The sequence below is a fragment of the Macrotis lagotis genome, chromosome 2 (assembly GCF_037893015.1).
Source record: "Macrotis lagotis isolate mMagLag1 chromosome 2, bilby.v1.9.chrom.fasta, whole genome shotgun sequence".
In the NCBI taxonomy this organism is placed as follows: domain Eukaryota; kingdom Metazoa; phylum Chordata; class Mammalia; order Peramelemorphia; family Peramelidae; genus Macrotis; species Macrotis lagotis.
The window spans coordinates 59,854,003-59,881,152 of NC_133659.1; the positions used below are offsets into that span (position 1 = coordinate 59,854,003).

General features: G+C 36.5%; 1 protein-coding gene across 5 annotated transcripts in view; it reads left to right on the forward strand.

Moving 5' to 3' along the window:
- The window catches only part of POU2F1 (POU class 2 homeobox 1), a 225,151-nt gene that overhangs the window by 131,098 nt on the left and 66,903 nt on the right, over positions 1–27,150 (forward strand). For all 5 annotated transcript variants that reach the window (XM_074221904.1, XM_074221906.1, XM_074221908.1 and 2 more), the window contains exon 3: positions 12,713–12,813. In XM_074221904.1, coding sequence (XP_074078005.1) covers positions 12,713–12,813 — 101 coding nt within the window. The remainder of the gene's footprint in view (positions 1–12,712; positions 12,814–27,150) is intronic.

Sequence of the window (27,150 nt, forward strand, 5' to 3'; positions counted from 1 at the left end):
ATCAGTAGAACCCACAAAAAAAGACAGTGAAACAAATTTCCAATCCAAGACAACTTAGAAGATTGGCGAGAAAGATCCACTTCACTTGGATAAAAGGGGAGGAGGGAACACATTTCAGTGCTGGTGATGTCTGAGCAAGCCCAACTGCAATGCCCCATGTTCTAAACACAAAAAATTTAGGCCAGTATTTCCTCCACTCCTGTATTAGAAATTAACTTTACCCTAAAATTCATTGTCACAAAGTAGGGAAGATAATTTACAAATACATACAGATTTATATATATCTATATGTATATCAAAAAATGAACCTGACTATAGAAAGTTACTATGATGAAAGGTAATATCAAAATATAAACTCAGAAGGCAAAATGGCTAAATATGAGCCCTCAAACAAAAATATGAATTAGTCTCAGGCCCAAAAAGAACTACTAAGGGGCGGCTAGGTGGCATAGTGGATAAAGCACTGGCCCTGGAGTCAGGAGTACTTGGGTTCAAATCCGCTCTCAGACACTTAATAATTACCTAGCTGTGTGGCCTTGGGCAAGCCACTTAACTCCGTTTGCCTTGCAAAAATCCCTAAAGAACTACTAGAAGAGTCCAAAAAAAAATTTAAAAAGCCAAATAAAAGAGCTGGAAGGAAAACTGGGGAAAGAAATGAGAGTAATGCAAGAGAATCATGGGAAAAGAGTCAATACCTTGGTAAAGGAGGCACAAAAAAAGAGGGACAGACAAAATTCAATGAAGAAAACAACTCCTTAAAAAATAGAATTGGTCGGGCAGCTAGGTGACACAGTGGATAGAGCACTGGCCCTGGAGTCAGGAGTACCCAAGTTCAAACCCAGCTTCAGACACTTAATAATTACCCAGCTGTGTGGCCTTGGGCAAGCCACTTAACCATTGCCTTGCAAAAAAACAAAACAAAACCCTAAAAAAAAAAAAAATAGAATTGGTCTAAAGAAAAAGTAGGTACAGAAGTTCACTGAAGAAAAAAGTTCTTTAAAAATTAGAATTTGTCAAATAAAAGCTCATAATTCCATGAGAAACCAAAAAATAATTAGTGAAAATAAGGACTACACCTTTCTGTAGTTTCTATTTTTCTCCATTTTGTACTCATTTGCCAGCACTTTGTTCTTAACTACCTGAATCTTATACTCAATCACCTCAAAGAATCATCTAATCCACTTTCATGTTAACCCTTCAAATATTTGAACAAAGCTTATATGCCCCCCCCCCCCCCCCCCCCCACCCATCACTGTCTCCTCACCCTGATTGCCTTTTCTTCAGGTCAAGCCTCCCTTGTTTATTCCTTTACTCTTAATATGGCATGATTTCAAATTCTTTCCATATCCTTGTTTATCATTCTTGAAAGAACTCGAGGATGTCAGTGATCACTGGTTAATTCATTTTATAAATGCCTCATGGACATAGAAGTTTCAGGGGAATTCAGTTCAGTAAGAATTGCGCACTACATGGGGCGGCTAGGTGGTGCAGTGGATAAGAGTGCCTGAAGTCAGGCATACCTGAGTTCAAATTTGGCCTCAGACACTTAATAATTACCAAGCTGTGTGACTTTGGGCAAGCCACTTAACCCCATTTGCCTTGCAAAAAAAAAAAAAAAAAGAATTGCTCACCACAAAGACCCAAGAAAATATTAAAAAATATGAGGTAATTTTTCAGCAGCAAAGGAGATCATTCCCATCTGGACTGGTTCATCTATAGGAGAGCACCTGAAGTTCTCGAGTTTATTAGTAAATGGCAAGACTTAAAGAGAACACTCAGTTGAATACAATAGCTTTCTCTCCTTTAGTATTTGAGAAAGAAATATTAATTCTGCTAGATCCTAGTGGGGTAGAGAGTCAAATTTAGATGGTGTCAGGAAATTCTTTCTCCCAATTCTAAGAGTCTAATCATAGAGGGCTTCTTTGGGAGACTCTGGACTTTCTCTTTGAAGGTTCTATCTTCAGATAAAGGAATGATTCTTTGTTTGAGTTTGTTGGAAAAAGGATTCTTGTTCAGATAAGATTTGGACTAAGATGGCCTGCAGAATTTCTTCTAAAGCAGCATTTCTGAGACTAAACCAGGTCAGTTTTATAAGTCAGGAAGTTAGAGTAGACAGGGAAGTTAGAATAGGGGGTCTTGAGCAAGGAGACCATGCAAGCAGAAGGTCAGAACCTAAGTGATAGAAGGAAGCAAAGAAAGGAAGCCTGCAGGTGAATTAAAAGTTTGCTTCCCCTTAGGAACTTATAATTGTTTCCTGTCAAGGCAGTCTCCAACTTTGGCTATGTTTTGGTTCTGGGATAATAGAGCTATCTGATATAGTAGGAAATAACTGAGGCAATCAAACCAGTTTTACTTTGGCAATTAAATTCTATAATTTATTTGAGAATGAGTGCTTACTATTGATATTCTTTGTTTTCAAAGTGATCTCTAATAAATAGAATTTTCAAATGTTAAAAAGCAGTTTTGATCTCTGCATAGGATTTTATTTGAGAGTAAGAGGAATAAAAATCCTTTTTTTATAGCCATATCCAAAGATTCAACAGTGCTTGATAAATAGATAAATCAGCAATAGAAGTCATGTCATGCACCACTAATTATCAGTCATCTATATATTGAATACTATAAGCACACACACACACACATGCTTGCATATGCATGTTTAAGAAACAAAACATAACTCAGGAAGTAAAAAGTATACAGGTTAATTGAAGTGGAAAGTTTTAGTAGTTATACGGTAATTACCAGTATTACTTTTAGGCTCTGTCATCAATTTTGTCTTATTCTATTTATTTAAAAACTTTACTTCTTCTTGACATCTGTGAATAATTTTAACTCTGGATTTGTTACTTAACCTTAATTGCAACAAGACACTTCATGATATATTATCTATTTAGGGAAGTGAAGCCCTACCAAAAATTTGCAGATTTTTGGAACTACAGTAATTATGCCTGTGTTACAGTTGTTGATAAAATTAGTGGATTTGTTTTTTAGTTTAGTTTTGAATTATAAATTTAAGTTCACACTAAAAAGTTGCCAATTACCACCCCCAATTAAAGTAAAATTTATTGTCTCTATCTACCTTTTCCTTTAATTGGGGTGGGGTGGGGAGGAGAAAAAGAAAGAACCTGTAACACATATTCATAATTCATCTAAATAAATTCCCACATTGCCCATATCCAAAAATTCTATATTTTCTATCTATCACTTTCCTATCAGGAAGGGAGTTGGATTCTTCATCGTCAATCCTCTGGGATTTGATCCTTACATTGATCAGAGTACTTAAAACTTTATAGTTGTTATAAATTGTTCTCATGTTACTCTGTATCAGTTCATAGAGGTCTTCCCAGGTTTATTAATGAAATCATCCCTTCCGTCTTTGTCTTTTTTACCCTCTTATGCCATAATTTGTTCAACTTTTCTTTAAGTGATACCCTCCCAGTTTCCTAGTTCTTTGCCACTAATCAAAAAAAATATTTTATACATATGGATCCTTCTTTGATCACTTTGGGGTATAATCCTAGTCTGCTAGGATCTCTCCTGCTAGGAAAAATAGTTTAATCACAACTTTAGAGGTCTACTTCCAAGTTGCTTTCCAGAATGGCTAGACCAATTCATTAGAATGGCTGGACCAATTCACAGCTCTTCCATAAATTGCATTAGTGTGCTTGTTGTCTTGCAACTTCTTCAGTATATCATTTTCCTTTTTTTGTCATTTTGCCACCCCAGTGGTGGAATATTTTAGAGTTACTTTAGTTTGCTTTTCTCTATTAAAACCTTCTTTTGCACCTGCCTCTCTATTCCTATTCAATTGGGGAATGGCTTTTATTCTGATAAATTTGAATCAATTCCCTATAAATCTTGTTTGACCTTTATCAGAGAAAATAATCACAAATAACTTTTCATAGTTATCTTGTAAACTTAGCTTCACTGATTTTGTTTATGCAAAATTATTTGATCTTACATAGTTAACATTTTCCATTTTCTCTTTTTTGGTTCTGTCTATCCATTCTTTGGCAATGAGCTTTTCTACATCTGTAGATCTGAAAGGTAATTTCTTTCTTGACCCAATATGTTTTTAGTGTGATCCTTCATGCCTGAATCATATATCCATTTCAAAATTATTTAGTATTTTTCTAACTCTATAAAATAAGTCTTTAGTAGTTTGGTATGTTGTTAAATACATAAATATTGGGATTACTTTATTATTGATCCAATTTACTCTTTTTTTTTTTTTTAGGATTTTTGCAAGGCATGGGGTTAAGTGGCTTGCTCAAGGCCACACAGCTAGCTAATTAATTTTCTGAGGTCAGATTTGAACTCAGGTACTCCTGACTCCAGGGCCAGTGCTCTATCCATTGTACCACCCAGCCACTCCAACTTACTCATTATCAATGAATATTTCTCCAATTATTAAAATTTTTTAAGTGTTTTGCAGTTATATTTATATAGTCCTTGTGTGTCTTGAAAGTCTCAAAAATTTTATGGTTTTTCTCTAACTAAATATCATCGTCTGCAGAAGCAAAAATTTTGTTTCTGCTTTGCCTCTGTTTATTACCTCACTTTCTTTTTTCTATTGCTAGCACTTCCAACACTATGTTAATGAGTAGTAGTGTGATAATGATTATCTTTGTTTTATCCCTGATTCTATGGGAAAGACCTCTAGTTTATCATATGTCATATTTAAATATATAAACACATATTGCTGGCTCTTGTATTTAAATAAATTACTGATATTAAGGAAAGATTCCATTATACTTGTGAATTTGCATTTTTTTATTATAAGAAATAGGTGTTATGTTTTGCCAAGGTTTTTTTATACCTTTTAAAATAGATATAGTTTTTGCTGTTATTATTATTAATATGGTTACATGTAAAGTTAGAGTTAAACTTTTTACTCAAAATTTTCATATATATGGTCGTTTTTTTTTCCTGAGCATTTTTTAAATGTAAGGGCTTATTGATAAATTTAGTTGATTTCAAAAATTTTATTTTTGTATATTTTAAAACCTACAACTTTTCCTCTCACTCACTTCAGGGAAATGCTATTTGAAACTATGACAGTTATCTCCTTTTTTATTTATTTCCTCCATAGCTTCTGTTCAGCTCTAATGTAACCAACATAGCAAAAGACTGAGCACTAAGTAGAAGTAAAGTATGCTAATGTACTCTGTTGTATCTTTTGTTTTTTTACTTCTCACCCTTTCAGGTAAGAAAACCTTGCTGTTTCTTCCTCAGCCTTCCATGAGTTTTCACTTTAAGCTGGTTAATCCTACCCTTTCTCCTCACTGACTACCCCTCCATATTTCAGTAGAATGTAGTTTTGACATTTTATTGAGATTATTCTCAGTAATAGAAGGATAAATAATTGAATTGAATATGAATAATTAGCATCTATTTTTAAATATATATGTATATGTTTACCGTTAACTGTCATTTGACATTGCTTGGTTTTTTCCCTTGTATCTCTCCTACTCTACTTTCCTGTAGAGCTATCCTTAACAATAAATAAGGGGGAAAGTAGGGAGACAAAAGAGTAGAAATTAGCCAAAACTGATAGATTTCTCAAAAGAAATTGATGTTCTATGTAATGTTTGGCACCATAACGCCTTCGCCCCCCCTTACCCTTTTTTCCGCCTCCCCCCCACACACACACCCACCTCTCTGCAACAGAGCAGAGCAAAATATCATCTTATATATCTCTTCTTTGGGGCCAGCCTTGCTCTCTAAATTTTTATAACATTTATTTTTTACTGTTTTGGGGTTCCATTTTACTTATGAACCATATTTTATTTAGCCATTTTCCATTCTTCAAGCATCTATTTTACTTTCATTTCTTTGTTACCATAAAAAAAATGCTATCACAAATATTTTGTTATATATGAGCCCTTCAATTTTTATTAATGTTTTGCTCTGGATGTATACCTAGCAGTAGAATTTCTGAGTCAAGTCACTTTAGTTGAAATGCTTTCTAGAAAGCCTTGTACTCTAAGTCATACCTTCACTTTCTATAAGTGCTGACTATTCTTGTCCTTTGCCATCTTTGCTAACTTCCTGGATGCTAAGTGAAATGTCAGGATTGTTTTGATTTTCTTTTATAGTTTTATAGTTCTCTTTTATACGGTTGCTAATAATTTAAAATAAAAACCTATTTCCTCATATTTTTGACCACTTAACTATTGGAGGATATCTTTTGAGTCTTATAGATCTTGGACATTAAATTCATATCATAGATATTTGATCTGTTGATATTTTCTCTTTTTCCTAAAAGGGAAAACATTTATTTTGTTGTGTGAAGGATTTTTAATTTCATGTAATCAAAATTATATCTTTCAACTTTTGTGATTGCTCTATAAGGACTGTTCAGTGGTGTGAGAGGGATAGAGTGCCAGCCATGGAATTAGGAAGACTTGAGTTCAAGTTTGACTTAAGACACTTTTAGCTATGTGATTCTGGTCAGGTCACTGAACCCTGTTTGCCTCAGGTTCCTCTTCTGTAAAAAGAGATGGCAAAGGAAATTTCTAATCATTCCAGCAACAATAATTGCTTCTATCCTTTGGTTAAGAATTTATCTCATACTCATAATTGAGAAAATTCTGCAACCTGCATCTCTTAACATAATCTGAATATTAAAGATCACACAATATTTTGATTTTATTTTGTACTAGAGTAGAAGATGTGGTCTCTCTAATCCATGTCTCTAATTCTAGTTCTTATATGTTCTGTAAAAAATTCAAAATCTTGGGGTAATTAGGTGATGTAGTAGATAAAGCACTGGCCTTGGAGTCAGTAGTACTTGGGTTCAAATCTGGTAGACACTTAATAATTACCTAGCTGTGTGGCCTTGGGCAAGCCACCTAACCCCATCTGCCTTGCAAAAAACTTTAAAAAAAATTCAAAATCTGTCTATCCACTGTAATTTCTATGGTTAAAAATGTCCCTGGCATTTATTGCTTTTCATTCAAAGTTCAGTGAGACATGGAACTCTTTAATTATACTGATAGAAATGCATTATGAAGTATCTTTTACTCTGTTTAGTTGCTATGACCAGAGTAGCATTTATAAGTTTTTTTAAGCCTGCATTAGAATTGTGAAACCCCAGTTTTACATAAAATCAAGAATGTCTGATATGAAAGTAAGTCATAAAGTGATACAAGTGATAGAAGATCCCAGCTAGTATAGTACATTTGTGTACCTGGTTTACCTTTCTTGAGTTGTAATTCTTGTGAATTACATTGCTGCTGAGTTCATTTGCATTTAGCACCAGGTTTTTTCAAGGTTTTTGTGAGGATCAAATTAGGCATGTTCATCATCATCATAATCATCATTATTGTCACATATATGTTTTATATATTTATTTGCTATGAAAGTCAACAGATATTTGTTGCCAATATTTTTTGGGGGGGTGGGGTTTGCTAGGCAATGGGGTTAAGTGGCTTGCCCAAGGCTACACAGGTAATTATTAAGTGTCTGAGGCCGCATTTGAACTCAGGTACTCCTGACTCCAGGGCTGGTGCTCTGTCCACTGCGCCACCTAGCCGCCCCCATTTGTTGCCAATCTTGTTGGTTTGCTATTTCCTTCTCCAAGTCATTTCACAGATGCATAAGCTGAGGCAAACAGGTTGAAGTGATTTGCCCAAGGTATACAGCTGAGGCCAGATCTGAACTTAGATATTCCTGACTCCAGATGGGCCACTCTTTCCTGTGCTCCACTTCTCTGTTCCACTTAGCTGCCCCTTTATTGGAAGTCTTCTGTGTGCCAAAATCTTAGCATATGAAGATAGAAATGGCTTGTTCATAAGCAATGACATTTATTTGGGGAAAATAATCTGTATAACCTGTGAATTTAATTATATGCAAAACATATACCAAGAAAAGACAAGAGTAGCCCCTCCCATCTGACTGATCAGGGAAGTCCTCCTGTAAAAGGTGGAAGCTGAGTTGAGCCTTGAAGAAATCTAAGCTTCTAAGACTTGTTAAGTGAGTAGTTCATGCCTTTCAGGGTTAGTGATCAGTTTGGGGAGCAGAGACAGAAATGGAATTTTTTAAAAACAAAACTTCCTCATTTTGCTTTAAATGTTTTTATTTTTCTTTATGACTTTCCTAATTAATAATAACTGATTCCTCATTGGTTTTAGGCAATTTTAATTTTCATAGTTGAATTCATCAGACATTTGTAAAGCATCTATTATAAGCACGAAGTGTACCTACCTGTTTTGCTTTAATTCATCCTCCAAATGTGCATCTATTCCAGATATACCTATCTTGGACAAGCAGAGTAGGTATCTATTACAATCTTAGTAATAGGCAGACATTCTTCATCCATTTGATCTTTCCTCAGTGGATGGAAGGTCAAACTTGTTTGAATTGTTACACATTTCTTTCTGGAGGTTTTTGAAGTATCCCATGGCTTAATGTAGTCAACACAGTGACCTCTACAAAGAACATCTGGAGGATCTTGCAAGCCCTATCTTTCTTCAACTTGCATTCTGCACCATATCTCAGTCTTTATATCAGTAATTACCTTTGGCAACCATGCATCTTTTATAACTTGTCTATTTATTATTAGAGGATCCTTGAAAAGGGGTTGATTATTTCTATTGCTATGTCTTCTAGGAAATTTTGAGTCATTTTGATTTTGGATAAGTGAGACTTATAAAAGTATAAAGCAATATTTTGTTCTCTCAATCAAATTTTGTTTGCTTTTTTGATGAAGCATAGTGGCATCTTAGATTCTTAATTTCAGTTCATTGTGAAAGGGTTAAGATGTTGACTATTGTTTCATCCTATACCTTTAGTCTAGGATTTACAAATGAAGAAGCCACTGAATACCATTTTCTTATTTTAATAGATGAGGAAAATACGATTGGGAGAAGTTAAATCACAGAACTAATGAGTGTCCTAGGCAGGATTTAAATTTAGATCTCTCTGATTCCAAGTCCATTTCTCTATCCACTGTATTGCTTAGTTGCCCGTAGGTTGCTTGTTTCTTACATTTACTAATACTCTTAATAAAGGGTGCCTTGGAAGGGATAGGCATAGTTCAGTAGTTATTGATATTCTCTAGGTGATTTTTTTTTTTAGGTTTTAAAAGGATCCAAACATTTGCTTCATGTTAGTGTCTTCCCTCTTCTAGATTCCTTAATGTGGGACCCTCAATTACTCATTGCTTTATTGCCTACAGTAGAGTTCTGTTGTTTGTATTGTCCCTGTGTACTGTTTCCTTCTTCATCTGTGGCATTTTGTTAATGCCTTTTCTACATCTGTGTCATGTACATTTGTGATGTTTAAGGTTCAAGTGTGATAGTTCTGCAATTCCTTCATGGAGAAAGAGTGTGATAAAATGCTCTCTTCTTTTTGTGGTCCTTCTCTTATCATCCTTTGGATAATAATGACCTACTATACAAGTGGCACTTCCTCAACTGTGACATAAGTGCCATTAACATTTACATTTTGCTATGACAGAGAAAGGTAGATATTAGAAAAAAAAGTTTGTCCTTGGTTCTCAAAGAGGACCTTGACATCAAGGAGGTGATGTCATGGCATGCAAGTGAATTTGATTTAAGTGAGGGAGGACTGTGCAGCCAAACTTTCCTCTTCCCAAGCCATCTTAAGTGGCCAGATATGGAGTACGATGACTGGAAACAACTCTGGATGCAGTGGGAGACCTTGGCCTTTTTAAGCTAGGTTTGACCAAGGCAACTCTCATTCATTGATTAGTCCAGTAAGAAAGAAATGAAGCTAAGAATGGCCTCCAGTTTAAAAAAAAATCAATCTGGGAGGAGAATACCTTCAGGATTTCTGGTCCAAACAGAAATAATTACTATTTACATTCACCCTGAATTAATCTGGCCCCTAACTATGACCAAATGAGCCTTGGGTTAGACTAATGCTGGCCAATCTTTATGATTTGGGTCTGGTAAGTTCTAAGGTATATTGGCAGTTTTTTGGGGTTTTTTTTAGGTTTTTGCAAGGCAAATGGGGTTAAGTGGCTTGCCCAAAGGCCACACAGCTAGGTAATTATTAAGTGTCTGAGACCAGATTTGAACCCAGGTACTCCTCACTCCAAGGCCGGTGCTTTTCCACTACGCCACCTAGCCGCCCCATTGTCAGGTTTTTACAATAAAATTTACATTCCTTTGAGCAGAGCACCTTACAAGAAAGTGTGGAAACTCCATAAGTACACATTATTGTTAACTAATTGTTTATGTATTTGTTTCTGTTGCATGTTTTTAACTAATTTTTCTTAGTTTTCCCTTAAAAACTGAAATAAAAATTCTATAGTCTTCCTTTAAAACCCCCTTTGGCACTTAAAATTATGCTCATACAGAGTAACAAGTTAGCACTGAATCTAACTGATGTCTCAGAATGTTGGTTTTTAGACAGCTTTTAGAGTTCATTTCAAAATTAGGAGGTTTTTTTCCTTTTATTCCCCTATTAACTCTCTACAGTCTGAACATCTATCCCTCATCATTCAACCATAATTGCTCTCTGCAAAGTTAGCAGATTGAGTGACTTTTTCTCAGAATTTATCCTTCTTAGCTTTCCTGTAGTCTTTGACAGTGTTGGTTACCTTGTTCTCCTTGACACTTTCTTCTATCTAGGTTTTTGTACTTTGCTCTCCCTTGGTTCTCCTTCTGCTTCTGTGACTATTCCTTCTCAGTCTTTGTGATCTTCCACTGACCATGCCCACTTGTTCCCCAGGGCTCTGTCTTGGGGACCTCTTCTCCTCTCCCACTATATTATTTCACTTGGTGATCTCATTAGTCCCCTGGGTCCGGTGACCATCTCTGCCATAGGCCCAACTCTACTGAACTCCAGTGTCACATCTCCAACTGCCTCCTGGACATTTCCAACCAGATCTCCTAGAGACATCTTAAACTCAGGATGTCCAGCTCAGAATTCAATTTCTTTCCTCTTAAGACTTTTTCTCTTCCAAGAACACACTATGGACAACTGAATGGTGCAGTGACTAGAGAGCAATGGGCTTAAATCCAGCCCTTTCAGACCCAGGGAAGTCACTGAACTCTCTCTTTGCCTCCGTTTTCCTCCCAGGGTTGTTGTGAGGGTTCATTGAGGTCATAATTATAAAGTACTTAGCGCCTGCTGCCTGGCAGGTCCTCACAGGCTCTCAGTCTCCTGACCTCAGCATTGTCCTCCCCCCCAGAGTCAGGCTTTTTTTCAGGGCTGTATGTTTTCACCACATCATCTCTCCCATATGCCGCCCCTCTGGTCCAGGCCTCCCCAGGCTATGTGACTTTCTCCAGCAATATCCAGAAGGAGAAAAGAAGGGAGAGAAACATGTATGGACTATTTTGTTGCCTATTACATATTACCTGCCATATGCTAGATACAAACAGCTCTGGGAAGAAGATGCTATTAGTGTGCCCATATTACAGCTGAAGAAAACAAGCCCAGAAGAAATGAATAAACATCTTTAACAAAATGTCTGCCCAAATCCAGACCCAGGTCTATTCACCATACCTCACAGAACTTGAATAGAAGCAGAGAATGAGATGGGAAAATAAGCCATGTTTGAGATCTGGCAACTGTAGGATTGAAGAGTTATGGGATTCAAGAGGAGAAAGAAGGAAAATGACACTCAAAAGAGAGATTGTAGTAGAGTGAGGGTGAAGCACTAATTTGGAAGAAGATAACAGGGGCCAGCTAGGTGATGTGATGGATAGAACATTGGTCCTGGAGTCAGGAGGACCTGAGTTCAAATCCAACCTCCGATACCTAATTAACTAGCTGTGTGACCTTGGGCAAGTCACTTAACCTCATTGCCTTAAATAAAAAATTTTTAGAAAAAGATATCAGGATGGGGCAGAAGGAGAGACGAAAAGGAATTGGGGAGCTTAGGGTAGTTGGTGAGATCCAGAGAAGGATTATTCCTGTGGGTGACTGAGCTTAGGAGAAAGGTGTAGGTGTTTCATCAGGTATAATGAGGTCCCCAATTATGTGGTCAGGAATTGAAGTTGAGAGGAACACTTCACTCAATACTTAAGGGTTAAAGGAAAGAAAAACAAGTAACCTGGAAGTTGATAGACATCTGTGACTAAAATAAGGCGTCCTTCAACTTCATTGCTTTTTTTTTTGAGAATTTTTTTCCTTACTATGCAAAAAAAGTCCTAATTAAAGGGCACAGCATGTCTTACTTTCAGAGTTGCAAGGATTTTCAGAGTTTAAATTTTATTTCCTTTTTTAGCTAGAATAGGAGGGGAAAAGGAACAGAAAAACAAGGTTCCCTAATTTAATGAAAAAGTTTCTATTATAAATAAAATCTAGGTAAAGAGGAAAGAGAAGTGGAGATTGGTGGGGAAGCAAGAAGCATTCTCCCTCCTTCGGAACTTTAAAGTTTGTTGTTTTGAGTAACTTACAGAACTTTGTTTCTCTCCCTTCCACAATTAAAACTGGAAACCAAGGTACCATACGTGTACCAGGAGTGCTGCATCCTGGTATGGTGGTGTTGATTCACTGAAAAATTCATATTTATTACTCTGGGAAATAGCATCACAAGGACAGTCTTGATGTGGCAGTGAGAAGCAGGTCTCCCTCTGGCCCAGGGGGACTTAAAAGAAAGATGTGGTGCTGGTAAAGGGGCTCCAGGGATATAGGGCCTTCTGGAGGAGCCCAGCAGGTGAGACTAGCAGAAGACAGGAAGAATGTGAGGCAGAGAAAAGGAATAGATATAATTCTTTTTCTTCCTTTCTAGGTACACAGACAAATGGCCTAGATTTCCAGAAGCAGCCTGTTCCTGTTGGAGGAGCAATCTCTTCAGCTCAGGCCCAGGCCTTCTTTGGACACCTCCATCAGGTAAAGTGTTTCACTCACTTGGGAAAAGTTGGAGACAGAACTGGAGGAGGGCAGCACTGATGAATGGTATAACATTTTAGAGTAGTTTGAATTTTAATGTTGAGTATGTGTTGGAGAATTGATGTGGCTGTAATTTAGTAGGTTCTTCAGGCCACAGACCTCACAGCTGCAGGCAGAAAGATTCTCTTGCTTTGAATGTGTATAATAACTAAATTACTTGTTTTGACAAGCATAAGGACCAATGGAGATGATAGGCCAAACCTAGATAAATGAGGTTGGAACTGCCCCAGCAGGCTTCCTGTTTCTAAGAGGAAAGTGGCAATTTGTTCATAATATCCTATTAATCTGTTTTAAAACACCTTTGTTTAGAAAGTAATATAAGCCACTCCTCCCTGCTGGGTGTGTGACAGCATGAGTGAGAAGATCTGGGTTCCAATCTGACATTTTACCAATGGGTTGCTAGACAAGCCCTTTATTCTGTTTTAATTTATTCCTAATTTTAGATGAGAACTCTTTTGCCCTGTGTCATAGGGTAGATGTGAGAATAGAAGGTTAAATTACTGTACATCTTCATTGTGCTTTACAACTTTACAAGTGTTATTACTAATTTTTGTTTGGGGTAAAATAAAGTCTCCTCCAACTTTGTGGCTCTTGTGTTGAGAATTTTTGTTCTAGCATGCAAAACAAGTTCTTTAAAGGATAAACACACCTTGTACTAGAGTCATAAGGATGCTTGTGTTTTAAATTATTCTTTCTCTTTTTTTGCTGGAATATGGAGGGGGAGAGGAATAGAAAAACTATTGGTTTTTAATAAGAGTATATTAAAAGACCTGGGTAAAGATGGGAGGGAAGTAGATTCTAAAATAGTAGGAAAGATTCATGGGGATATAGAAAACATTTCCTTGTCTCATTCTCTCCAGACTTTCAAGTTCTTTGTTTTTGTGAAACTTGTAACACTTCCTTATATCTCTCCCTGGATTAAAACTGGGAGCTTTATGTACTATTTGCAAATATTTTGTGTCTTGGTATAATGATGCTGATTCCCTATGTTTTGGGGCAAAAAACTGAAGACATTTGCCAGATTATGTTTTCACTACTGATAACAGTTGAAGAGCAGAGGCTTCAGAAGAGACAGGCTTATTTGTAAAGTGGTTAAAATGTTATCTGAGGGGTCGGCTAGGTGGCACAGTGGATAGAGCACCAGCCATGTAGTGAGGAAGACCTGAGTTCAAATCCAGTCTTAAACACTTAATACTTACTTAGCTGTGTGATCTTGGGCAGGTCACCTAACCCCCTTGTCTTGCAAAAAAAAAAAACCCAAAAATAAAATAAAATAAAATGTTATCTGAGAAATGAGATTTGATCTAAAACCTTAACCATTGATTAAAATGTTTTTTAAAGTACATAATAAGGTTCTATGTAGTAATGGTAAACACAACAATAACTGGTAAGACTTAAATTGCCTGATGTTTTGCAAAATTAACTAAAAGAGCTTTAAAAATATGAGGGAGGGGTGGCTAGGTGGCGTAGTGGATGAAGCACCGGCCCTGGAGTCAGGAGTACCTGAGTTCAAATCCGGTCTCAGACACTTGATAATTACCTAGCTGTGTGGCCTTGGGCAAGCCACTTAACCCCGTTTGCCTTGCAAAACCTAAAAAAATAAATATGAGGGAAAGGTGGAAGCTAGGTAGCACAGTGGATAGAGCACTGGCCCTGGAGTCAGGAGGATCTGAGTTCAAATCCAGCCTCAGACAATAATTGCCTGGTTATGTGACCTTGGGCAAGTCACTTAACCCCATTGTCTTTTTTTTAGAAAAAATTTGTTTATTTTTGCTTTTAGCATTTTATTTGTTTTCCAATTATATACAATAGTAATATGTACCATCATTTTTTGCAAGGCTCTGAATTCTACAATTTCTCCCCCCCCCTTCCACCCTCAAGGCTGTCTGACAAGTCTCTACATTTTTTCCATGCCATACATTGATGTAAATTGAATGTTATAAGAGTAAACATAAGAATAAACATAACCCCCCCCCCCCAAAGAAGATGGGAAACCTCAAGAATAGAGAGAGAAAAAAAAATGTACTTTAGTCTGTGTTCAGATTTCAATTGCTCTGTCTCTGGGATGAGTTTGCTTTCCCCATCATAAGTCTACCAGAGAAGTTGCTTCAGTTTTTTTTCCCTCAGTTGCTATTACTAGGTGTACCTCCACTCTATTTCTCCCCACTCTTATTTATTCTATTCTCTCTCTCCTTTCATCCTGGCCCTGTCCAAAAGTGTGTTGCATCTGAGTACCCTCTCCCTCGATCTTCCCTCTCTTCTATCACCTATTCCCCACTTCCCTCCCCCTATTCCCCCTCATCCCATCCCTTTCCTCCTTCTTCAGGGCAAGACAGATTTCCTCACCCTATTAAGTGTGCATGTCATTTCCTCGCTGAGCCATTTCTGATGAGAATGAAGGCTCACTCATTCCCCCTTGCCTTCCCCCCCTCCCCTCCATTGAAAAAAAAACTATTTTTTGACTCTTTCATGAAATCTCTCAGCTTCTTCTTCATCTCCTTTTCCTTCCTCTCAGTACTTTCCCCCATCGCCCATTGACTCCATCCCTTTACCACATCATACCATTATATTCTGCTCCTTCCTATATCCTGTCTATATATGCTCCTTCTAACAGCTCTTATAAATGAGAAAGTTCATATGAGTTATCAATAAAAGATTTTATTTATTTTGAGTTTTACAATTCCCCCCCATTCTTGCTTCCCTCCCCCCACTCCCTACAGAAGGTAGTCTGTTAGTCTTTACATTGTTTCCATGGTATACATTGATCTAAGTTGAATGTGATGAGAGAGAAATCATATCCTTCAATTCACTTACATTTTAAGGGAGAGTTCATCCCATTCACATTCAAAGTTATAATTACTAACTCTTTATTATCTTCCATGCTATCTTTCCTCTGTTTGTATTTCCCCCCTTTTTTCCCTTTATCCATATTCCCCAGTATTTTACTTCTGGATACCACCACATTCAGTGTGCTTGCCCTCCTATGTCATCTCACCTCCCCTTTCTTTCCCCTTTCCCCTTCTTCCTTCCCTTCCTTCTGTTGCCTTTTTTCACCCTCTCCCCATCTCCTCCCTCCTCTTTACCCCTTTTAATACTTGAAAGGTAAGATAAGTTTCTTAACTGAGTGTTTGTGTAAGTAAACTTCAAGCCAAGTTTGAGAGGAAGATTCAGGTGGTTCTTAGCTTCTTCCTTCTCCCCCCCCCCCCCCCCCATTACAATAGGTCTTTTGTACCTCTTGATGTAATGAGATTTATCCTATTCAATCTCTTCCCTCTTCCCATCTCCTTACTGTCCCCCTTTTTAAGGAGGTGTTGTTTTTAAATCATTCTGAGTCACAGAAAAGTCATGACTGTCCATCACTTCTGGCTAAGTATATTCTCTCTAATAGAGTTACAATTCTCAAGAGTTATGAGAATCTTTCTCCCAAGTGGGTATATAACCAGTTCATCTTATTGGATAGCAGTTTTTTTCCTTTACCCCCCCCACCCCTTTTTTAACCTTTTCATGTGTCTCTTGAGCATCCTGTTTGATGTCCAAATTTTCTATTAAGCTCTGGTCTTTTCATCAGGAAATGTTGGAAGTCTCCCATTTCATTAAATGTCCCATCTTTTCCCTGGAAGAGGAGGTTCAACTTTGCTAGGTAGTAGATTCTTGGCTGCATTCCAAGCTTCCTTGCTCTTCAGAATATCTCATTCCAGGCCCTTCGATCCCTTAATGGTGGCAGCCAGGTCCTGTGTAATCCTTTCTGTGGTTCCTTGGTATCTAAATTGTTTCCTTCTGACTGCTTGCAGGATTTTCTCTTTTCTCTGATAGTTCTGGAATTTGGCCACAACATTCCTTGGTGTTTTCATTTTAGGATCTCTTTACTTCTTTCATTAACAATTTTGCCTTCTTGTTCCATGATATCAGGGCAGTTTTCCATCACTTAATATTCAGTCCAGGCTTTTTTTTCTCTTCAGTGTCTCCAGGAAGACTTATAATTCTCAGGTTGTCCCTTCTTGATGTATTCTCAAGGTTTTGCTGATGAGGTATTTTACATTTTCTTCTACTTTTTTTTATTTTTTGGTTTTGTTTAACAGGTTCTCGCTTTCTCATGAAGTCATTAATTTCCACAGACTGTGTTCCTTTTTTTAGAGAAGAATTTTCTTTAGTTACCTTTTGCAACTCCTTTTCCAATTGGTCAATTTTATTTTTGAAAGAGTTTTCCATTTGACCAATTGAGGTTTTGAGAGAATTATTTTCTTTTTGCATTTGTCCAGTTGTATTTTTTTTTATCTTTTTTTTTAGGTTTTTAGGCAAACAGGGTTAAGTGGCTTGCCCAAGGCCACACAGCTAGGTAATTATTAAGTGTCTGAGACCGGATTTGAACCCAGGTACTCCTGACTCCAGGGCCGGTGCTTTATCCATTATGCCACCTAGCCACCCCCATGACCAGCTGTATTTTGCAATGATTTGTTTTTTTGTTGCAAGGTATTAATTGTCTCTCCTATATCTTCCAATTGATTTTTTTTAGTTCCATTTGATTTTTAAACTCCTTCCTAATTCCTTCAAGGAATTCTTTCTGTGTTGGAGACCAGATCATATTCTCTTCAGAGGATCTAGGTCTCTCTGAGTTAGGGTCTTTTCCTTCTAGGAATTTTTCTATGAACCCCTTGTTCTGGCCTTTCTTCATTTTACTAAGACCTTATGTTGGCAGGGGGCTGGTTCACAGAGGTTTGGTGTTGAGATCACTAGAGGCTTTAATCACTGGGTTTAGTAACTCCAAGTGGGCTGGCCACAAGGCTGTGTTGGTTGCTTTCTCTGGAGTGTCTGTGACCTTAGTTTGAGGCCCTCTCCCTTAACTTAGAGTGGGTGGATGAAGCTGTTGAGTGTTTTTATCTTTGATCAATAGTGGATTTTGCCCTAGGGCAAGGTAATTGCTCTCCCTATTCACAGCTGAGGGAGGTCTTCTGCTCATACACATGGGGCAGAGGTGGGCTGTAATTGTGTTTGTTCTGGGAAGAGACTTCAGCTGAAATGAAGCACTGGAACTCTCCCTCCAGCTCTGCCAGCAAGCTACAGACCTTCAGTGCCACAATCAATGACTCTGCTTCCTAGTTGGCCCATCAGGCTTGCCCTACTTTTAGGCTTTCAGACTCTCACCCACCCCATCTTGGATCTGACTGGTTGCACTTTCAGGGTCTCAGGGTCTCTCCCACCCCGATGATCAGGCAAGTCCAGTTCTCAGGCTCTGACTCTATCCTGTGCTCCCAGCAGAGTCAGCCCTCTATGCCCAGCTCACCCACAGTCTTGGAGGACAAACCTTGAGGTAGATCTTCTACTAGTTTCTCTTTCTGAGTTTTGTGGATTGGATTTCTGTTAAGAGGTTTGATTCAAAGGGGCAGCTAGGTGGCATAGTGGATAAAGCACCGGCCCTGGAGTCAGGAGTACCTGGGTTCAAATCCGGTCTCAGACACTTAATAATTACCTAGCTGTGTGCCCTTGGGCAAGCCACTTAACCCTGTTTGCCTTGCAAAAACCTAAAAAAAAAAGAGGTTTGATTCATATTATTTATGAGGATCAGGAGATTAACACTGACCTTGTCTTCTCTGCCTCCATCTTGGCTAGAAGTCCCCATTGTCTTAAGAAATAAAATTTAAAAAAAATGAGGGAATAGGAAAAAAAATATATCCAGTGCTGTGTTGTAGGACAAAATAATAGCAATAAAAATGATCAAAGGTTCACAAGAGACAAAGTCAAGAAAAAGTCAGTCATAGAACCTATGACCTCAGATGTTGACATTCAGTTGCACAAATTATAGTAACAAACAAGATGAGCTTGAAGAAGATGCTATTACATAAGATAAACATTACCTTATATACATTACTGAAGCTTGATGAAATGAGTCCTAGGGGAAAAAAAGCCTTGCAAAGGTAAATCTTATTTAAAAATAGAGATAGGAAAGTAGGAAGGGAAGATGCAGCACTGTATATTTTAAAAAAAATATCTTAATTAAGTAAAAAGTAGAAGATAACACAAGAAAAGGTTGCAGATCTGAATAGATGTTTAATTAAGAATGGGTCAAAATATAAGTTACAGAAACAAATAATAATTGTGGAAAAGAATGATAATGATTAGACAAACATCACTGTTTCTGGGATAGAGCTAAAGTGGGCCCTAGCGGGGAATTTATTTCTGAAACTACATATTAACATGAATGAGCAAGTAATTAAAAGAGAAATGGATAAATTAGGTAATGTTGTAGAAAGGATAAAAAAGAAGTTATTTCTTTGAAAAAACTAAATAGATAACACTTGAGCTAATATGATCAGAAAGAAATGATTGAGGGGCAGCTAGGTGGCACTGGCCCTGGAGTTAGGAGTACCTGGGTTCAAATCCAGTCTCAGACACTTAATAATTATCTAGCTGTGAGGCCTTGGGCAAGCCACTTAACCCCATTTTCCTTGCAAAAACCTAAAAAAAAAATGATTGAACAAGTCAATAAGCTGAAATCAATACAAACGGAAAGGAAAAAAATTTTTATAATCCATAAAGCCTAATTACATTCATATAAAACTGAGAATTTCAAAAAATGGAATGTTATATATGAAAATATTACCTACAGAAATGAACAGAACTTGAAATAGAAATTTTGATCCTTTTCAGGAAATGAATTTTTACCAACTATAAAATAACTCATGAGGTCAGAGGGTTCTCAAAGGATTTAGAGTTGAGTATGTTATCAATTATATGTTATAAATATTTAACAATAGTGCAAGTATTAAATATACAAGGTATCTGAATCTAGGGATAGTACTAAGGGTATGGAAAAATATCAGACCTTATTAATAGGAAAATAATGTGTCTAAGAAGATAGCAGCTACAGTTAGACTCTCATATTCTTACTCTCCCATCTAAGCAAAATCTTTAGGAGTCATTTAAACATGAATTTATGGCATATTGGATGAGAGCATTAAAGAAACTATAATTATAATTTTAATAATAATAGTAATAATAATAAACTGTCAATAATGTATCAATAGCATCTTTATCACTTAGAATTGTATGAAAGATGGAATATCTTACTATTTCTTTGGGTTTTTATTAAGAAAAAGTATTTAATTTAATAATAATAGCTGACATAAGGTTTGCAAAGTACTTTACACATATTATGTCAAATTGATCCTCACAACATTGTGAAATGGGGACTGTTATTATCCCTATTTTTTAGATGAGGGGAAGCAAAGAGAACTTAAGTGACATGCCCAAGTATCACCTAGCTAGTATAGGAGTTTGAAGCAGGTTTGGAACTCAGATCTTCCTGGCTCCAAGTTCAGCACTTTATCTACTGTACTACCTAGCTACTTAGGTTTGATTTAGAGGATCAAAGTGTTAACAAAGTATCTCCCATCTATCTTTTAAAATTTCTTAAAAAATAAAACATCAGGACAATCATGTTAAACAACCTCCTTATGAACATCAAGCAAGCCATTGAAAAAAGATAAATGCTCACCCAAGATATTTGCCACCTACCACACTGGAGGAGATTTAGAAGAGTTCAAGTTAAAGAGAGATTCTTTCATGATGAGGGCTTCTAGATGGTATTGGATGAAACATGTGGTGGTAGTTCCAAATCATTTCAGAGTTTTCTAGAATCTATTTGTAAATAACCATTGTTCTGACTTTCCACACAGGAAAGAACAAGTGAATAAAGAATTGCCTGGATTATTGCTTTCTTATGATTGAAAGTCTATACAGCTTCTGCCTAACAATATGTATATCTATAAGTAATGTAGATGGGCATTAAAGGAGGATTATAGATTAAGAGCTGGAAATTCTAAACTGGATTTAAAATCAATCTAGTTGAACCCCCTCTGAAAAACTGAGGAATTTCACGACAGCATTAATGACTGAAAATTTCGTAAAGAAAACAAAGACTGATTTTAATACCAGCATTTTTCTGCTGTTGCTCATGGCAGTGAGATAAGAACTTCAGCAGTCTTCAGTCTGATATTCTTTGAAATCCAGCCTCTAGAGAAGTGTCATCAAAGGGGAGAGAAGACAAAACAATAGGGAAAACAAGGGGGAAAAAACTGAAATTACCTATGATCTCAAGAGGAAGAAAACTAAAGATCTTGAACATAAACAAATAAACCACTAGGGAAGATAGTCTGGACAAAGTAAAAGAGTTCAGGTATGTATTAACAAGTATTGAAAGAAAAAAGGAAAATTAATTCATACCTGCTGAGGTACAGGAACTTGTGGTTCCTAAGGGAAACATGGAAACATAGCAGGTTGTACCTAGTGGTTTAAAAGAGAAATGAGAACTTTTAAGAGCAGAATTTATGACCTGCACAGCAGAAATTATTAGCAGGATAGAAAAACTTGAATTCACAGTGACAAGTTCCATCAAAGAAACAAAAGGGAGGATAACTGGGAATGCAAATTCACAGAAGCGAAGGACAGTCTAGAAGAAGAGAAGCAAAAAGCAATAATAGTAAAAGAAAACATGATCTCTATACAAGCAAAGTATATTGATCTCAAAAACAAGCCTCTGTAGAGAAAATTTAAAAAGTATAGGTGTCCCAGGAGAACAACACAAGTCAAACTTGAACACCGTAATGGATAAAATAATATTTTTAAACTGCTTGTAATCTCTAAACACAGAAAAACAAAAGTGGCAATCGGAAGAAACTACAGGGGGCTTCTAGGTGGATAGAGCACTGACCCTGGAGTCAGAAGTACCTGAGTTCAAATCCAGCCTCAGATGCTTAATAATTACCTAGCTGTGTGACCTTGGGCAAGCTACTTAACCCCATTTGCCTTGCAAAAACCTTAAAGAAAAGAAAAGAAAAGAAACTACATAAACTCAAGGTTGTGGAAGTAAATATTGAAACTTGTTTTTGCATGTAACTGGGGGGAAAATATTTAAAAATAAAATAAAATGTTAAAAAAAATCCATAGATTGCCTTCAAGTGAAAAAAACAAACCCCACTATGTTACAAATTCTTAGGTACATAATGGTTGACTTTAACAGTTCCATTGACAGACTAATTTCTTCAAATGACTAGGAGAACAAAACTTCAAATATGAAGGGCTAGAAATTTAAATAATACAAGACTATCCTGTATCCTCAAAAAGTCACAAGAGGAGGTGCAAGAATATGTTCTGAAGACCATGGGGGAATCTCAAAATCCCAATGACCCATCCTGTAAATAAATCTGAGCCTAATCATAGATTACCATGGATATTCATTTAAAAAAGAAAAAAAGGCATTCAAAAACATTTTAGAAAAGAAAACTAGACCTGAAGAAATTATTTTCTTCTTAATCACCTCAGACAAGAGAAATACAAGAAAGTTTAATAAATACAATTACCAAGGCCAACATGACCAACAAGTAACAGAAAGATCACTGGGAGATTGTTTTTTAAATGTACATGAGGAGATGAGTAAAAGTAGAAGTTAAATAGAATTAATTATGGAGAAATAGTCCTGACACAAGGGACTAGACTTCACAATAACCTGCCTTCAAGTATTTTTTGTGGGATTAAATTTCAGAATATTAAGCCATATAAAAGAGAGGACTAAGGTAGAGGGGAATATATAATGTTAACCTTTTGATTTGGTTTGAAGCCACAAAGAGAAAATAACTCCTTTAGTCTGCCTAGAAGACTATGTGACAGTGAGCAAGGAGGCAAAGAGAGGTATTATTGAAAAAGGAGTGGCAGTATGTTTTCAGTGGGGGTGGGGCACACCACAGGAAGACAGAGCTTTACAATGGATATTATATTTAGAGATTTGATACCAGAGAACCCACTCATCATCTGACTTAGGGGAAAGGGAATCAGAGCTCCTTTTGACAACTGGTATCTAGAGGAGTGGGAAGGTATGGACCCAGGTCAGATTTTGATGCAAATGGAGAGGAAATTACCAAGGAGGGGTCAGTGATAAAATTTATAGGAGCACCTGGCCAGGAATCTTAGAGGATGGACAGCCATGGATGGGATATAATCTGCATCAGTGGAGGGAATGTCCATATTGATGAGGTCATAGAATGATTTGCATACTTAAATTATTTTGCTAATCAAAAACTAAAAAGTTAAAACATCATCTGACATTTAAAATTTAAATCCTGATATCTAAATTTGGGGGGATAAGGCTAAGAAAGATAAATTTTAGTCCAATATTATGAGCAATTACTAATTACTTATTTAAAAAAATTTAAATAAAATCTTTTTTAAGACACTGCATTATGTTAGAAATATTCATTATAAACAGAGATGCACAGATGGTTCAAATTGAGAACCATGTAATTATATTAAAACCAGAAAGCATATGAAAAAATCAAACAAAAGAGGGGATAAAACCTTCTGATAATAATATATCATTTTAGCTAAAACCCTGAAAACATGGGCATTAAAGTATTTAGAGAGAGAGTATGTGTGTATGTGTGTGTCTATATATATAGAGAGAATGAATTACCAAGGCCAATGACAGAGAGTGTATATATATATATATAAAATATAAAATCAAAAGTTAACAGCATTGCAAGGGGGGATCATTAATATTTTTTTCAGTAAATATAAGTCAACAAGAATTTCTTATTAAGGGTCTTCCATGTTCTAGGCACCATGCCTAATACTGGGTACATAGGGAACTCCCAACTAATGAGTGTCAACAGGCAAACAACCATGTACAAAGCCGATACAGAGTATCTCAGAGCAAAGGCACAAATATTATAGCCTAGAAGAGGTAAACCTACAAGGTAGCATTTTAACTGAGACCAGAAGGGTAATAGAACAAAAACTAAGAAGTCCAGTATCACTGGATTGGAGTGTGATGAATGAGTTAAAGTATAAGAAGACTAGAAACTTTAGAAAGAGACCAAGTTATAAAGGAATTTCAAGACAAAATAGGATTCTTTATTTGGAAAAAATAATAAGAATGTAAAAGAATGGAGAATTAGGTGATGATAATGATAAAAAAAAATAACTACCATTCATACAGCACGTACTATGTGCTAAGCACTTTACGAATATTATCTCATTTGATCCTCACAATAACCCTTGGAGGTAGGTGCTCTTATCCCCATTTTACAGTTGAGGAAAATGAGGCAAGCAGATTATGTGACTTGTCCAGTGTTGCTCAGCTAATGCCTGAAGCTAGATTTGAACTTTGGTCTTTCTGACTCCAGACATACCCAGAGCTCTATCCACTATACCACTTAGCTACCAAGGTAATAGGAAACCTTCAGAGTTTATTGAGCAGGGGGTTGCATGATCATATCTGTGCTTTAGTAACTGAGTAGGGAGAGACTTTTTTACTGGGACCCAATTGCAGTGACCCAGGTGTAAAGTGATAAGGGCCTCCACCTGGGTTGGGACAGTGTTGGGAGAGAATGTTGAAAAGATAAATTCAAAAGGGCTGATCAAGTGTACAAGGTAATAAATACCTAGATTGTGAGCCTGAGTGACTGTGAGCATATAGTGGTAGGGAATTTAGGAAAAAGAGAGGTTTTGGGAGTGAAAGATCTCTTCAGTCTTGGACATTAATGAATTTAAGATGTCTCCAGAACCTTCAGTTCAAGATGTGAGACTATAAATCAACAGAGAAGTTAGGTTTTGAGAATCATTTGAGAAACTACTAGAGATATAAAAAAGGTTTTGCCACCAAATCCCTTGGAAGTATCAGATGTCTTAGAATTTGAAATTATTGATTTTTTTCCCAATGGAAATGATATTAAAGAAGAGATATTAATATCTGTTCTTCTGTTACACTGTGGACCATAAGATCTTTTCATCTGAACTGCAGTTGGAACCTTCCAAATTTATTACCTTCCCCTTGAAAATTTGAACTGACAATTAGGACTGCCTTGCATTTCTGTTTGTGTCTGCAATGCTTATCACAGTGTTTCGCACTTCATATATGTTTAATCACTATTTCTTTGGAGTTCTAGAGGAGAAGGTAAGATAATCTAATTCTGCTCAGCCAACCTTTCAGCATTTCCTTCCAAAAAACTTAAATAGTGCCTCAATTCAAAATCTGGAATGGCAGTGCCAGGAAAAGGTTAGGTTGGGACATTCTTTCAGCCCAAGAAAACTTAACAGGTTGGAAAGATTGGTCTTTGACATGGGGTGAGTCTGACCTGGACCCCATGTGGATGCAGCACCAGCTTCAGAAGCTCTCTGACCAGAGATAGGAAGGAAACTGTAAACTGATCAGAAAGAGATTAAAGGTAACAACCACCTGTGCTAGTACCGAACTTAGGACCAGATACTGTTTGTCAACTCCATTGCCTATATCTAGTTCTGGGTCACACTTAAGGGTAGAGAAGAACACTTTTGGTCGTGAGGGAGCCAGAGCCCAGAGAATTCTGATCCTAAGCAAATGTAGAGTTTAGGGACACTGAAGAGCAATATTAACTGTAGTCCCTAGATATCCTTGTTTTTACTAGAAAGGAGGCCAGAAGAGCAGTGATCATACTTCTTCCCAGATTACATCCCAGAACCACATTAAATTTACAACCCATCAGACAACTAGCTCTGAAAACAGCAGTTCAAAAAAAGCCTAAAGCTTGGGAGAGGTAGACCCTACCCCCTCAGGTCAAGGATAAGAGCCCAATTTTAACATAAATTCTAAGTCATGATACAAATTGGAAAAATAAATAAACAAGAACCTGACCATAAAAATTATGAGACACTGAAACAATCAAGACATACACTCAGAAGATGACAATGAAGTCAAAACATCTACAAACAAACCCTTAAGGAAATATATGAATTCGATACAAGGACAGGAATTCTTGGAAGACATTAAAATGGATTTTCAAAATCAAATAAGTAGTGGTAGAGGAAAATTTAGGTTAAAAATGAGAGCAAAAGAAGAAAATTATGAAAAGACAGCAGCTTGGTAAAAGGGACACAAAAAATACTAAAGAAAATAACTCCTTTAAAGGTACGATTCAACAAATGAAAAAGAGGTACAGAAGTTTCCTGAAGAAAATAATTCCTTAAAAAATAAGAATTGGGCAAGTGAAAGCTAATAACTGTGAGACATCAAGAAACAGTAAAATAAAGTCAAAAGGATGGGAAAAAATAGAAAATGTCAATTTATGGTTGAAAAAAACAACTGGTCAGGGAAAGATAATTTAAGGATTATTGGACTATTTGATCAAAGGAAGAATCTAAATATCATATTTCAAGAAATTATCAAGTAAAATTGCACCAACATTCTTAAGCCAGAGGGTAAAATAGAAATTTAAAGAATACACTGATCACCTCCTAAAAGAGCTCCCCAAAATGCCCAGGAATATTGCAGTCAAATTCTCTAGTGCTTCCAGGTCAAAGAGAAAATGCTTCAAATAACCAGAAAGAAATAATTCAAATATCATGGAACCCAAAGTTTGAATCACACAGGATTTTGTGACTACCATGTTAAAGGAACATAGGACTTCAGATATGATAATCTGGAATACAAAAGAAATGTGATTATTATCAAAGATAATTTAAACAGCAAGGGGGTGGGGTGGGGTGGAATCTGCACTTAATGAATTGGAAAACTTTCAAGCATTCCAGATGTAAACTAAAAGCCTAAGGGATTCCATAAAGTTAAAACTATTTATAAATAGTATTTTTCTATATGGGAAGATGATACATGTAATTTAAAAGAATTTTATCATTTATTTATTTTTTTAATTTTATTCTTAAAACAGAAAGATTTTACAGTAGAAATAGGGTACAGAGGGTCAGCTAGGTGGGGCAGTGGGTAGAACACCAACCCTGGTGTCAGGAGGAAACTGAGTTCAAATGTGACCTTGAACTGTTAATAATTACCTAGCTGTGTGATCTTGGGCAAGTCACTTAACCACACAACCTTGCAAAAACCAAAAAAAAAAAGGAAAGAAAGAAATAGGGTACAGGAATGAATCAATTTTGTTGAAATGATCTAAAAAAAAATGGACAAGTGTGAAAGGGATACCCAGGGAGAAAGGAGAAATAGAATGAGGAAAATTACCTCACATGAAAGAGGCTTGAAAGGAATCGCTTTTACAATTGAGGAAAAAAACGTTAGGGAGGTAGGTAACTTACTCTCACCTAAATTGCTTCAGAGGGAAAACACATAGACTACCACCACCAAAAAGAAAGATTATAACAGAAAGGTTAATAAAAGTGAGGGCAGTAATTAGAAGCAAGTCAGGCTTTGGTAGGACAAGATAAAGATAAGAGATAGAGGACAGGACAAGATAAAAAACAAGGGAGAAAAGGATATACAGAAGAAAATAGGATAGAGAGCAATTA